Source organism: Chaetodon auriga, chromosome 22 (genome assembly GCF_051107435.1).
Source record: "Chaetodon auriga isolate fChaAug3 chromosome 22, fChaAug3.hap1, whole genome shotgun sequence".
In the NCBI taxonomy this organism is placed as follows: Eukaryota; Metazoa; Chordata; class Actinopteri; order Chaetodontiformes; family Chaetodontidae; genus Chaetodon; species Chaetodon auriga.
Genome location: NC_135095.1, coordinates 364,343 through 380,074, shown reverse-complemented (window position 1 = coordinate 380,074; position 15,732 = coordinate 364,343). Strand labels below are relative to the sequence as shown.

General features: G+C 44.0%; 1 protein-coding gene across 3 annotated transcripts in view; it reads right to left on the bottom strand.

Moving 5' to 3' along the window:
* Nucleotides 1-15,732, bottom strand: part of cog5 (component of oligomeric golgi complex 5) — a 157,756-nt gene that overhangs the window by 106,164 nt on the left and 35,860 nt on the right. For 2 of the 3 annotated variants that reach the window (XM_076721821.1, XM_076721822.1), the window contains exon 7: nt 3,446-3,523. The exons of the other annotated variant lie outside the window; for it this stretch is intronic. In XM_076721821.1, the coding sequence (XP_076577936.1) occupies nt 3,446-3,523 (78 nt within the window). The remainder of the gene's footprint in view (nt 1-3,445; nt 3,524-15,732) is intronic. 3 annotated transcript variants of the gene reach the window in all.

Here is a 15,732-nt window from a genome sequence, read left to right as displayed (position 1 = left end):
GCTTTGTAGTTTACCAAAGTCGTACTAAAACATTTTGACAGAGCGCCGTGAGCGCCGTGTACCACACAAAATCGCTTCGAGGTCAGTAAGCACAACCAGAATTAATCCATATATAAGGCGCTCCGGATTATAAGGCGCACTGTCGTTTTTTGAGAAAATTAAAGGCTTTTAAGTGCGCCTTATAGTCCCAAAAATACGGTACTCACCTTATGTCATGCGTAATAGGTTACAAGATGGCTGCAACAGCTAGATGAAAGTCCTCCATGCATGATCTACCATCCAGGTTTAGAACCTGTTTGCCTAAATGTGTTCTCACTGCAGAACGCATGCAACATTTACAGGGTTAAATACAGCTATGGGGGGATAAAGCAGTGAGATTTATCTATAATAACCTACTTAACTTCACTGTTCATACACCATTTTAACTAAATATAGTCAGCCAATGCAACAAATTCAGGTCATATTTTTTCTTGAACATATAGCCATGTTTTTCCAAAGCAAATACTGTATATTACACATGAATTCACATGAAACATTTTACAGATATACAATAAAAATTTATTGACCGCAGTCATGAGTATTTGTACATGGAAATACAGTACAAGTGAAGGACTCAGGAAATCCAAATTAGAAGAATATGAATATAGATGCTGACATTATAGAACCTGTTGACTAACATAATGTTCAATTTTCTCAGTCAGACAGGTATTTAGCCTATAGTAGTTTTGTGAGCTGATGCTGGGGCTTCCTTCGGCGGAAGATACGTGTAGTCATCCCATCATGCGTAGTACTTCAGAAATGTCAGGAGTTTCCTGACGCCCAGGGAAGATATGGAGGCTTCATATTGATGCTCATATCCTCCTGACTACCAGTAGTTCAAATTTGTCCTCTGTGGAGGACATTTGTAAACCTGAATATCTCCCACCCACTTTAGGGCTTTTCAATGATACCAAATGTGAAGGGGTGGGGCTTTGGTACCTTTCTCTTTCTTATAAAAGAAAATGGCGTCCATCAGTGCAAGCACATTTTATGGGAAAAGGAAAAGTAAGTGCATAATACTTTTTATTGAGTAAATTTTTGCTTGAAATGTTGTAGACATATTTTATATAAGTCTCTTAACCACACCTTAAAACATTGTCTGAATTATTTTAACTGTATTTTAGCATAGTATTTAATTGTTAAAAAAAATCTACTGAAGTTCCTTGACTTCAAACTGCTCCTTGGTGAAGAGTCGATTACTCGGGCCTAAGCAGGAATTGCAAGTGACAGCAAAGATGACTATACTCCCCCACGTCAGAAGTGGAAACCGCAGCCAAATGCAGCTCTGAGACACTATGGCGCCATCCATCTTCCAGAGATGGTGGACGAAACAGAGGCATCAAAACATATGTATTCCTTTGTGTTTCCAAGAAGGGGAATTTCTTTTTGAAGTATCATACCAAAATAAGCACAACAAAGAAAAACAAAACAAAAGTGATGATGGACAGTTATGTAGATGTTAAACTCATTCTTACGTTGACTGTTTGGTATTTTCTTTGGGACTAACTGGTTGCCATCAAGGTTCAGTTTTACATGCATGGCATTTCAGTGTCCACTGTAGTGGACACATGATATCTTAAAAAAAAAATTTCAAAAAAATGTTTTCAGTAATCTATTTACCTTACAAAGACTGGGGAATTTAGAAAAAACTGTGATTGGACAGCATTTTTATTTTTTCCTGGTAGTGAGGAGGATATTGTGAAGACACGTCCGGTGGGATGTTTATCTTCAGAATCTCAGCTCTGGACGATGATGGGTCGACAAAGACCTTCTCCATGATCATGTCCATCAAATCATCAATATACCCTGTGCAATACAGACACACAAGACAGACACACACACACACACACACACACACAAAAGTGAATCACTAGTATCATTTACTAGATTATTCAACAACTGTTAAGATACTGACATTTTGCACTTTGAGTTTTGTAGTTTCTCAGGTATTTAAGTGTGTTTTTTGGTTTATTTATTGTGTTGAAAGTACCGAGTTGCAGTACTTTGTGTCATGTACAACATAAATGTTTATTAATACTTACCAATGTCACCTCAGTCTTCACTGGTTGGCTTGGCACTCTCCTTTCCGGGACTTTGGAAAGCTCAGTTTGAAAAGAGGATCCCCTGATGATGTGGTGGCTTGTTCTCTATCAGCATTCTCGTTGTAGTGCACTGTATTACAACATCAGTCCTTGCAGGACACAGTAGTCTGGGCACCTGTAACAAAAGTATATTTTTATGATAAGAGGGCATACTTAGGAATAAAACATGACAGCACTGTTACAGTATAAATTCAAGCACCAAAGGCTGCAACAGCTCACTGTTACACTTGATCAATAGCAGGCAAAGAGAGAAGTGACATCAACTTTATCTTACATGTATAGCTATGATAACAGCTACATACAATGCAAAAAAGGATCACTCATAAATAAACTCATGCACAGAATGCTTGGATTCTGCTGCTGTGATGTAGCAGTCTCAACCATGCACTCGTTTTGCTCTGGGCTATGCTGACATATTCCAGTTTAGAAAACATTTCCAAATGTATTATTTTCACAAATTCCTGAAGCTTAGACTCCGCAGAGCATCTGTGTATACATTGCTTGACCGACTGGGTCGCTGGGTTTGCATGTGGAGACCATGCTGATTGCTAACTAGAAGCTAGCGGTTCGCACTAATCTACAAAAGAAACCCACAGCTAATTATTTGTATACTTACATGTCTCTCCTCTGCAGGTATTCCATGCAAAGCTGGAAGTGACCCCTCCCTTAGAAAAAGTCTCCCGGCTAATCCTGCCTCATACTGACCGAGGTTGGAGAAACAGTCAGTCTCAAAGTGGTTGGCACACATCAACAGGTTTTTGCCAACTGTAGCAGGGACGTTGCCTTCAAAAATGAATTCAGTCCACGCCGCTCTTCTGTCCTCTGCCGCTGAGAGCCAATGGAGCGATGTGTGCTCGTCCATACAGCCAACAACAGAACACTGCCTTGTGCTTTCGTTCAGTGGCATTGCTAGGGTCTCTTGGGGCTCCAAGCAAGAAATCCCTGGGGCCCCCACCCCACCCATGCACGCTGCAAAAATTTGGTGTTTGCACACATAAATGCACAAATTTCCGGGACATTTGAGATAAATACTGAAAAAATAAACTACTGGTTCTCAAAGTGAAGTCCAGAGACCAACAGAGATCCTTGAAAGCCCAGGCCTATCAATAATCATTTTTGTAAATAATCTGACACGAACAGAAATATAAAAAATATGAACTTGCCTTTATTTCAAAAGTTTAAGAGCAGGCATATGATTATGTATGTACACGGCACTTCTACTACTACTACTTTATGCTACTGTCACAAAGAATATTTAGAGGGCATAGCATATATTATCAATTAAAGTGGAATACTGAACTTACAGTTTTCATTATCAGTGTTGGGAGGGGGCACATTATCCTTCACCGGCTTTGCTGGTTTGAAAAATGTTAATAATGGTCCTGAGGAGAGATAAGAATTAAATTTTTTTATAACATATTTATTAAGTCAGTTCAAAATGATTTCATATTATAATTCAACATGTCTTAAGTTTAAATGTTCTCCTTGGAGTACACACATATCCATCATTATACATAGCTTTTTCATACAAGGTGCAAATGATTATTATTGTTATTATTATTAGGCTTATTAGGCTTATCATCATTATTATTCGACTGTCAGTCTGCCTGTCTATCTAGACACTCAATAGAAGTTATGTTGTTATTTTTTGCTGGTGGTGAGTGAAGCAAATCTAGCTGGACTTACCAGCATCAGGCTAATGGCTGCTGCTAGCTAGCCTGCTAATGCTCTCTGTCTTGTTTTCATAGCATTCATGGCATAACTGTTATCTTAGCTAGCTGCGTCAGCCCCTATGGAGTCCGTGACAACACAGTGGTAAGTGCATTGTTGCCTACTGACTTACTATCTCTCTTTCTTTTTTCCTCCTTTTCTTTTCTCTGCTTCTTTTTTTAGGCTACAGAGGGATAACTCCTCTTCATTTCTTCTACATTCAGGGTGGGAGGTAGGGGAGCTTGACCCAGGGGGGCAGTGGGACAAAATCACGTTTCAGCACAACACCGGACAAATTACACTTAATTTTCGCGCAGTACAGGGTCAGGTGCAGGCTGATGGCAGATGAGGCGGAGCCCCATAAGGGGGGGGGGGGGGGCGCTACTGCAGTGTCGTGTCATTGCAAATTACCCATTGTTGTCGTTGGCGTGGAGTATATTTTGGCAGCCCTAGGGGGCTCCCCTAGTTACCAGGGCTCCAAACAACTGCCTGGCTTGCCTGTCCGCAAGCCTCACCCCTGTTTTCGTTAACGACATAACGACGCTTTATCTGGTGGGTGGAGAGACACCATACCTATTCCTCGATGGGAGGGAAGATGGGGAGGGGACTGATGACTGGTGGGTGGGAATTTGCAAATGTGCGGGCTTGTTACGTAATTGTCCTTGCAGAATTCGATCAGCTCGTTTGGAAGCTGCAGGCAGGGTGCTTTCAGAATTGCTTTCCGTACCACATGCTCTGACAAAAATGAGAAAAAGAGATCATATTTCTCCAATATTAGCCACTCTGCACTGGCTTGCTCTGAACTCCAGAATATAATTTAAAATCCCTCTTCTTACCTATAAAGGCCTTAGTGGTCAGGCACCGTCTTATCTTAAAGAGCTCATAGTACCTTACCCATAGTACCAATAAAACAGTACATTCGCAGAATGCAGGCTTACTTAAGTTCCTAAAGTCTCCAAAAGCAGAATGGAGCCTGCACCTTTAGCTATCAAGCTCCTCTCCTATGGAACCATCTTCCAGTCATGGTCTAGGAGGCAGACACCCTCTCCACATTTAAGAGTAGGCTTTTCTTTTCGATAAAGTTTGTAGTTAGGGCTGGCTGAGGCTTAACTTGGACCAGCCCCTGGTTATGCTACTATGCGATTAGACTGTCAGGGGACTTCCAATGATACACCAAGCTCCACTGTTCTTCTCTCCCTCTCCATCTGTATGCATTCATGTCCTACCAAGGCATGTTACTAACTCAGCTTCTTGCCCGGAGTTTTTGTGCTTTCTCGTCTCGCAGGTTCCCATGGACAGTGGTTGAACCTGGATTGTGGATTATGGCTACTGCCATGGCCCTGTCTGACACCCACTGCAACTGCTACTACTCTTAGTCATACTTTGATTATTATTACATCCATACTGCTGTATTACGTACATACACTATCTGTTCCCAATGCATACATATACCACATGCATAAATGTATCATATTTGTATATACTATGCTATAAATAGCACATATAGTTAGTCTCGAACTGTCACTGATTCACTCAAGATTAACTAGCTTTGTTCTTCATCTAAAGATCAAGTTTACTCAGTCATCACAGAGAGCTCCGTCTGCTGAGAAAGTATAAGATGAAATTTAAAGCTCTCTAAAAAGCTTGTAAGTAGACCTTCAGTTAAGATTTTGTTTCTTTTTGGTCTAAATGTTAAAACATGGCTTAACACACAACTTCTGTTGCTGATGCTTCTGTGGTTAGCCATTTGTGTCTATTGCTCTCAACCATTTCACCTATCACCAAGTCTTGTAAATGTATATTTCAGTTGCATTTACATTTTAAGAAAAGCTCCTCTCTGAGACTTACAAAATTAGCTTTATACTGCGTCTTTTCTGCTCATAGACCACACGTGTATGCATATATATCTCCTTAAGAACTTAATCGAACTGAAAATCCATCATGCCAAAACCAAACATCTCCAGTAAAGCCAAAACCACTGACAGCCAAGCTACTGGAGCTAGGCCTAGTGCCATCAGTGGCTGTTGCCCTACTAGCGACTCTCCCATTAAGTCAGACATACCTCCGGATAAAACTTATGATATATGTGAGGCACTGTGCAATGAGGTGTCAGTCCTGTGCTGCATTAATGAGCGTTTCGATGCCTTTGAGGCTAAGTTTCAGTGACATGCAGCCTCACAGGACCAGGAGCAAGCTGCTAGCGACCTTGACGTCTGCGTGCTGGCACTCGAGGTTAAATGCACCAAACTGGCAAGACGCAACACTCAGCTTCACAACAAGGTGCTTGACTTGGCCCACTCCCAGAAACACAAGATCAAAATAGTGGGGATAGTGTGAGCACAAAGGTAGACCCACCAAATTCGTCTCCACACTGATCCCCAAACTGTTTGGTGAGGAACACTTTCCACATCCAGTTAAAGTTGACCGGGAGCACCGCTCCCTCCAGCCGAAGCCAGCCGTCGGCACCAAACCTCGTACCATCCTGGCACACATCCACCACTTCCAGGAGAAGGAGTTGATTCTCTGACTTGGTAGACAACAGTCCATGGAGCACAAGTGAGGCAAGGTCCTTATCTTCCTGGATTACACCAGCGAGGTCATGGCTCAGTGCCGCACCTTCAAAGAAGTGCTACAGGCTCTGCACGACAAAGGAGTAAAACACACCCTGCGATACCCGGCCAAGCTTTTTGTTTACCCCTGAGACGGTGGGACACCCAGGATCTTCGCAGACCCGAAGGAGGTGACGAGGTGCCTGGGAAGGGATAACGTACGAGAAGGGGAGTAAATCCACACGCTGACGTATTCATTTAATTCATGGTTGTGCCGAGGTGAGGCAACTATTTGTTCAAAGCAGCTGAACTGCTGCTGGCAGCTGCTTGCAGCGTTGGGACCTCTCTATAAACTGTTTCATATACACGTGTTATTACAATGGCCCATTTTGAACTGCTGCCATATCCACACAGCCTGAGGTGCATACATACATATAGATCTTCCGGTGGTGCCGTACGAGTGGCAGCCTGTTACAGCAGCTCTGTAGACTCTCAGGAGTTTTCTTCTCTTTTTCTGTTTTTTTGTGCGCCTTTTTTATCTATTTAATTCTGTGTGCTTGTAAATCTCTGGTGTATCAGAGAAATCAAGCACAGTAACTCTGGTGCTACTTTTTCATCACTTTACAACTTTCTCCGTGTCTGTGGGTCCGTGAGAGGCAATGGCTCCCATTGTTTACTGTAGGGATCAGCTGCTGGTCCTGTGTAACACAGCTGTGCGGCCGTAGGAGCGACCTGATGTCCCTCATGAGTTAAGGAGGAGGATGCGGGGGTGCCGTGCTGGGATCAAACGCTGTGACAGGAGGCGAGCTTATAGACTGACTCTCCCGTCCGTCATCATGGGGAACGTACGATCTCTCTCCAATAAGATGGACGTGCTAGCGGCCTAGACCTGGCATTATTAGGAATTCCGGCGGTGCAGTTGTTATTGTTTACAGAGACATGGCTGGGAACGCAGCACACAGGCACGACTGTAGCGCTAGATGGATTCTGACTCATAAGGGCAGACCGGACAGAGAGGAACGGTAAGAGGAAAGGAGGAGGGCTGGCACTGTGAATGATAGATGGTGTAACTCCACGCACATCACTATGCCCGGACATTGAGCTGTTGGCTGTTAGTTTCAGGCCATGTTATCTACCGCGGGAGTTCTCTCATGCCATAGTGGTGGCTGTGTATATTCCTCCCTCTGCTAACGCCAATGCAGCCTGTGACGTCATCAACACCGTGATCAGCAGGCTGTAGACTCAGAAACCACAGGCCCTCTTATTGATCTCTGGGGATTTCAATCATGCCTCACTGTCGTAGGTTTGAAGAAACATTTGCCCCTCCCTCAGCTGCACCAGCCCGAGTGCCGCACTGTTCTGTTCTTTTGGGCTGTGTGGGACACTCCTGAAGCCCTTCTATGCCCCTGCCATTTTCTATGGTGTAGTCTGCTGGGGAAGCAGCATCACAACAGCTGACAGGAAGAGGCTGGACAAACTCATTATGAAGGCCAGCTCTGCCCTGGGATGCCCTCTGGAACTGGTGGAGGAGGTGGGGGAGAGGAGGATGACAGCCAAGCTGTCCTCCATGACAGTCAACGACTCCCACCCCCTCCAACACACACTCACTGCACTGAGGAGCTCCATCAGTGACAGGATGTTACATCCAAAGTGTGTGAAGAAGCGGTATCGCAGGTCATGCCTCCCTGCAGCTGTCAGACTGTACAACAAAAACTGCTCCAAGTAATCAGTGCAATAATCAGTGCAATAATCTGTGCAATATAACCTGTACATACAGTCTGCAAATACTATTTGCAATTTTATTTTTTAGGACGGCATTTCTTTTTATCCCACTCTTTTGTATATACTTGTTGTGTTTAATTTTGCACTTGTTACAATACTCTATCCACTTTATTGATGCTGATGTAATTTGGAATTTCCCCTCGCAGGACGAATAAAGGAATACTGAATTGAATTGAATTTATTTCGTGGTATCATATAATTCATGTTATTACAATGTTGCGGGGAGGGGGCTAGTGGTAATAGTCCAGTTATTTGCCCAGTAGCTCCTTTTGAGATAAATATGGGATGCTTTATGTCAGGTTCGGGCAGGCACAAGGCAGGGTGGGAGGAAGGGATGTTGTGTGTTTTTTTTATTCACTGTTTTTTCATATGGTCAGTGCCTTACTTTATACTACTTGGTTGTATGGCTACACCTCTGCCTTATGGAAGGGGCAATATCTCTGTAAAATCATTCACTATTGACGAACAGAGTAGTAAGATTTGTGAGTTTTAATGTGAATGGGTTAAACAGACCTGTCAAACGGAAGAGAGTCCTAACACACTTGAAAAAACTGACAATTGACATTACCTTTATACAAGAAACCCATTTGACACCACTGGAGCATAGGAAATTGAAGAGGGATTGGGTAGGGCATGTAATATCATTCATTCATTCATCTTCTATACCTGCCTATCCCTTTCGGGCTGGAGCCTATCCCAGCTGTCAATGGGCGAGAGGCGGGGTACACCCTGAACCGGTCGCCAGCCGATTGCAGGGCAACATATACAGACAGACAACCATTCACACTCACACCTAAGGACAATTTAGAGTCACCAAATAACCTAATGAGCATATTTTTGGTCTGTGGGAGGAAGCCGGAGTGCCCGGAGAGAACCCACGCATGCACAAACTTCACACAGAAAGGCCCTGCCCGACCCGGGGATCGAACCAGCGACCTTCTTGCTGTGAGGCATGCGCACGTTCATCCTTTTAATTCTAGAGCCAGGGAAGTGGCTGTTTTCATAAATAAAAACAGCCCTGTAACAATTGGAGAAACTGTTGTTGATACATTGGGGAGATATGTTTTAGTGAATTGTCAGATTTACTCAGAATACTGAACTTTCTTAAACTTTCATGCTCCCAATTATGATGATGAGTCATTCATTCAAGACATATTCTTTAAGGTATCAGGATGACAGCAAAACATTCTTATAGGGGGTGACTTAAATTTCTGCCTGGATCCTCTCCTGGATAATTCAGCTCTATTGGTATCCAAATCTAAAGCAGCTAAAATCACCATAGAATTCATGAAGGAATTAAAATTAATTGATGTGTGGAGACAGATGCACCCCCAAACCCGAGACTACTACTTTTATTCTGGTCACCACAACTCTTTTACTTGGATTGATCTTTTCCTGTTGTCGACACAGTTGATTCACAGAGCAGTAGAATCTGAGTACTTACCATGTTCTAGGTAAGTATCAAATCACTCACCTCTGACCCTGTCCATTTATATGCCAGAAAAAGCTACAAATACATATAGAAGGCATCTGAACCCTACTCTCCTCCAAAAACCAGATTTCTACAAAATCACAGGAGATCAGATTGGGCTGTTCTGTCAGACAAACCAAGCTTCCGCTTGCAGTAGTTTTATATTATGGGACACACTTCAAGCCTTTTTAAGGGGAGAAATAATGCCTAATGCCAAAGGTATCAAAAAGAAATACATGGCAGAAATAGAATTGGAAACAGACATTTTGAAACTGGAAAAGGAGTTTCAACAATCCAGGTCTAGTGAAGTACACCAGTTATTAGTAAATAAAAAGCTTAGATATAATACACTGCATACTTATAAAATTGAAAACATTTTGAGAAGCAAACATATACCCTCCATAAATTACAGCTGGTCCAAAACTCAGCCGCCCGTATTATCACACGCACCCCTTCAATCCATCACATCACACCTATTTTACAACAGCTCCATTGGCTCCCCATCACATATCGCATCAACTACAAATTACTGCTTCTTACCTTCAAAGCTGTCCACAATCTCGCCCCTCCATATCTTTCTGACCTCCTCCACATTGCTACACCTGCCCGCACTCTCAGATCCTCTTTCTCCATCCATCTCACTGTCCCCCCTGCCCGTCTTGTTACCATGGGGTGCAGAGCATTCAGCCGCTCTGCTCCACAGCTCTGGAACTCACTCCCACCTGACCTCCGTAACACAGACTCACTACCACATTTCAAATCCAAACTCAAAACTCATCTGTTTAAACTAGCTTACTCTCTCTGAGTAACCTTACTCCCTCTGATCACAGCTGCATTGCCTAATTTAAATAGTATTTTGCATTTTATCTGTATTGTTTTTGTGTCTGTCTTTTATGCTTGATGATGTAAGGTGACCTTGAGTGTCAAGAAAGGTGCCTATAAATAAAATGTATTATTATTATTATTATTATTATTAAAAATACTATCAACTGGGAGAGAAGGCACACAAAATTCTGTCTTGGCAACTAAAAAAAGAAGAAAGCGCTAGGACGATTAACTCAATTCAAACTGAATCAGGTTGTGCATCATATCACCCAAAAGAAATTAATGATGTATTCAAACAGTTTTGCACACATTTATACACATCTGGATATCATCTACATTCCCTTTAAGCAGATTGAGTCGACAGGGATGCCCTTTATCTCCAGCACTTTTTGTCTTGGCAATTGAGCCCTTAGCTGCAGCAATTAGACAAGATCCTGATATGAATGGCTTTCAGGTAGGTTAAACAGTTCATAAAATTAATCTCCTAGCAGATGATGTTATTTTATACTTAAAAGACCCTGATAACTCTCTTTCCCAGTTACAAACTATATTAAATACCTATGGTAGTATTTCGGGTTATAAGGTGAATTTGGAAAAAAGTGAAATTATTCCATTGACAAAGTTTGATCACTCCAACCTCCAGCGCACAAATCCATTTAGATGGCCTACGGATGGTATAAAATACCTTGGGATAATTGTAGACAACAACCTCAAAAATCTGTATAAATTGAATTACCTCCCACTGCTCAGAAAGTAAGTAGATGGATGGGTTTGCCTCTCTCCTTGATTGAGTTAACTGTATTAAAATGAATGTACATCCAACATTACAATATTTGTTTCAATCCCTGTCCATTCCATTACCACAATCATTTTTTAAAACTCTCTTAGAGATGTTAGGCAATTTATATGGAACTGTAAAGTATCCCGAATCTCCATGAGAAAGTTAACGTGGGACTATGGTTCAGGGGACTTCAAATACCCAGTTTTAAAAACTACTACTTTGCAGCTCAAATGAGGTTCATCCTTTTTGAGGGCAGTGAGGGGGGGGGTCTTTGATAGGGTACAGAAGTTATCCTTCACACCTTACCTTATGTTATGTCTATATACTGTTGGTATATTGATATATTTGTATACATTGGAAATAAAATAGTCCAAAAAAAGAAAAGGAAATAGAAAGCCTAAAACAGCTTCTTAAATACAACATGCATAAAGAAGACCAGGGCTGTACAACCGTCAGGCTACAGTGTGTCACAACCAGTGTAAATCATGATGTGACCAACGGCGTAACTCTGGGTTAAACTTTGGAGGGGTTGAGATTTCATCCCATTCAAGAAAATCCAGGAGTGGAGTTTAAATTTCTATTTTCCATGAGGCACAGAAAAAAATAGTATAACAAGTGAACATTCTCCTTACAGCCATTTACTTATGAAGACTCCGCCCTGAGCTGCCACCTTACGTGGTGGAGGAGTTTGAGAGCCTTAATGACCCTAGAAGCTATGTTGCCAGGGGTAGGGTAGGAAGGTAGGTAGGGTCTTCCAAGGCAAATTGGTCCTAGGTGAAGGACCAGAAAAAGAGCAGCTCAAGCAACCAGCAAGCAACCAGCAAGGACCAGTGTACCCTGCCCAGAGGGATACTGTGATTGGAACGGCCTACCTGAACTGAACCCGAGCAGTGTTCAGTTCAGACTTCTGTGCGAGTCGCAGTTTATTAATAACTAACACCATGTTCAAGCATAAGGATGTCCATCGGTGCACTTGGGGTGGGCAAACTTTTTGATTCGTGGGCCACACTGGGTTCTAACATTTGACAAAGGGGCCGGACCAGGAGCAGATGGATGGAGTGCTTTGGTAAACCCCACCTCATCTGAGAAAAAATACACATCTTGGGATATGGAGAAAACGTGTGCTTTAATTTCAAATGAATATGAAGAAAAGCATTACAACAAAATATCTGACTTTGAAATGAGTCTTAAAACACTGAAAATCAAATGAATAAAATGCAACTTTTTTATTACTAACCATTTCTATTTTAAAGCACTAAAGGTTCTGTTATCCTTCAGGATATCACCATCACTCTCCTCCTGACTGTCTTTTTTTTTCAAAAACAGTAGGAGATGCAGATGTACTTGTCCTGCTCCTTCTATTCAATTTGTTTCCCCGGTGCCAAAAGTCAACAACGACCAGTGCAAGGACGAAACAATGGCAGCAAGTCAGTCTGTGGAGCGCATTATATTTGATCTGCGCACACTGTTTATTTTGAGAACGTGCGCATCACGGAGACACACACATTTTAATGGGAACATTGTTGTTGGTCTCCTTTTTTAGCCAGTGCATCAAAGTCTGGAGTTAGTTTTGTTGTGGCAATTCTCAGAATGGATCTGAGGTGTTCGTCTGTTAACTTGGATCTGTGGCTGGCTTTGTTGATGTTCATGACGCTGAAGGTCTGTTCACACACGTAGGTCGAGCCGAACAACACCAGCATCTTCTGCGCTGTCCGCCGGAGATTTGGAAACGTGGCTTCATTGATATTATACTCTTTAAAAACCGCCACAGTTTCTTGGCATATCAGGCAAACAGCAGATGATCAGTGTTCAGTTTTAAATATTTAGTTGTCCACCCCTTATTGAACACTCGACATTTGCTGTCCACTTTCCTTTTCTTCGGTCAGCTCATCTTTACAGTAGGGGTGATGGGTCAAAAGGTAAAGTGCAAAAGAGGAGTAACGCTTCACCTCAACAAAGCCAATGTATCTAGAGTGCGCCATCTAGTGAGAAAACATCAGAATTGCAGGGAAAATAAAACAATAACAAGGTTTATTCACTTAATTTTTTCAAGTTCGGCGGGCTGGATTAAAACGTTTAACGGGCCACATGTGGCCCCCGGGCCGTAGTTTGCCCATGCCTGCCCTAGGTCATAGGTCAATGATTGACTTTATAGTCGTATCATTTTACCTGCGGCTGCATGATTTGGACACTTGGATAAAGAGAGGAGCAGAGCTCTCAACTGATCACCACCTGGTGGTGAGTTGGATCAGATGGCAGGGGAGGACGCCGGCAGACCTGGCAGGCCCAAATGAGTAGTCAGGGTCTGCTGGGAATGCCCAGGAAGGTGGAAGAACCTGTTAAGTTGGCCTTTAACTCTCACCTCTGGCAGAACTTTGACCATGTTTCTGGAACGGTAGGGGACATTAAGTCCAAAAGGCCTTGTTTTGCACTGCCACTGTTGAGGCAGCTGTTGCAAGCTGCGGCCACAAGATTGCTGGGGCTAGTCAAGGCGGTAACCCCCAAACCCGCTGGTGGATTTGCAAAAGGAGGTCTTCAGGGCATGTTGTCCTGTGGGACTCCAGAGGCAGCCGGAGAGCAAAGCGGTGTGCGGCTGTAGCAGTCACCGAGGCAAAAACCCAGGTGTTTCCAGTGGGGGTGGGGAATTGCTGACATCAACTGGAGATATAGTCAGGCGGTGAAAGGAATACTTCGAGGACCTCCTCAATCTCACCAACACGTATTCCTCAGAGGAAGCACAGTCAGGGGGCTTGGGGAAGGGTCGTCCAATCTCTGGGGCAGAAGTCGTTGAGGTAGTTAAGCAACTCTGCAGTAGTGGAGCCCTGGGGGTGGATGAGATCCACCCTGAGTATCTCAAGGCTGTGGGTGTTGTAGGACTGTCCTGGTTGACATGGCTCTACAACACTGCGGGATCACTGGGGGCAGTGCTACTGAAGCGGCAAACCGGGGTGGTGGTCCCCATCTTTAAGAAAGGGGACCTGAGGGTGTGTTCCAACTATAGAGGGATCACACTCCTCAGCCTCCCCGGCAATGTCTACGTAGGGAAGAGTGAGTCTGGTCAATGCAGCCAGTAGTAAGTCAGACCTGTTCCCGGTAAGGGTTGGGCTCCACCAAGGCGGCCCTTTGTCACTGGTCGAGGTGAAGCCGAGTGGTGGAAGGTGTTAGTCTTGTCTCTGCTTTTTGTAGATGATGTGGTCCTCTTGGCATCATCAAACCACGACCTCCAGGTTCGCAGCCGAGTGTGAAGAGGCTGGGATGAGAATCAGCACCTCTAAGGCTGAATCCCATTTCACCCCTTGGCCCCCCCCCTTGGCCCTACCCCTCCGTTTTGCGCGTTCACGTGGAGGGGTAGGGGTGTCCCAATTCCCATTATGACGGAGGGGTAGGAGGAAGTGGTAGGGCTATGTACCCCTCCAAATGGAGATTTTTCCGAGGCACACTCCAAACGGAGGGGTACGACAGATTTCCCAGAATGCCTTGCAAGACCGGCAAGATGGCTGCTTCCGCAACTAAAGAAGTCCACAAATGTAAGTATTTTCTCCATGAATAAAGTTTTAAAATGTACGAAATCCACTTTATTGTCTATTTTAACGTTGTTTCAATGTGTAGTGGTCATTTTCCTCGTAAAAAATCCCCCGAAAAAAATCGATAGTAGTCGAGGCTTCAGTTACGTGGTTACCGTTGCCAGGCTGAATGCCACTAGCGGTGCTCTGTGGGCAGCCCTGATGAAAATCTCTCAACGATCCACCAGCATTCCCAGGCGTCGAAGGCGTCTCTTCTTTCTTTCATTCCTCCGACTAGCAGCAGACAACCGTAAAAAGATCCCAATAGCCCACGCAACAGAGATTACCACAGCAGCAGACGGCATGATTCCTCGAGATCTCCGGCAAACACTTGTCGCATCTGCCTACGTAAGAGGCAGCGGCGACTACTGATGACGTAAGCGATTGTCGAAGGGGTGTCCCAATTCGGAGGGGTTGACTTTCGGCCCTACCCCTTGGCACTCCGTTTCAAGGGGCAAGGGACAAGGGGTAGGGCTAAGGGGTAGGGGTAGAAAAGAGAAATGGGATTCAACCTAAGTCCGAGACCATGGTCCTCAGCTGGAAAAGGGTAGATTGCCCGCTCCGGGTCAGGGAGGAGGTCCTCCCCCAAGTCGAGGAGTCTATCTCGGGGTCTTGTTCACAAGGGAGGGTAGGAAGGAACGGGAGGTCAATAGGCAGATAGGGGCGGCGGCTGCAGTGACGCAGGCACTCAAACAGTCCGTTGTGGTGAAGAGGGAGCTAAGCAAGAAAGCAAAGCTCTCAATTTACCATTCGATTTACGTTCTGACCCTCACCTATGGTTATGAACGAGATTGCGTATACAGGCGGCCGAAATGAGTTTCTTCCACAGGGTGTCTGGGTTCAGCCCTTGAGATAAGATGAGGAGCTCGGACACCCGGGAGGAGCTTGGAGTAGAGCCGCTGCCCGAACC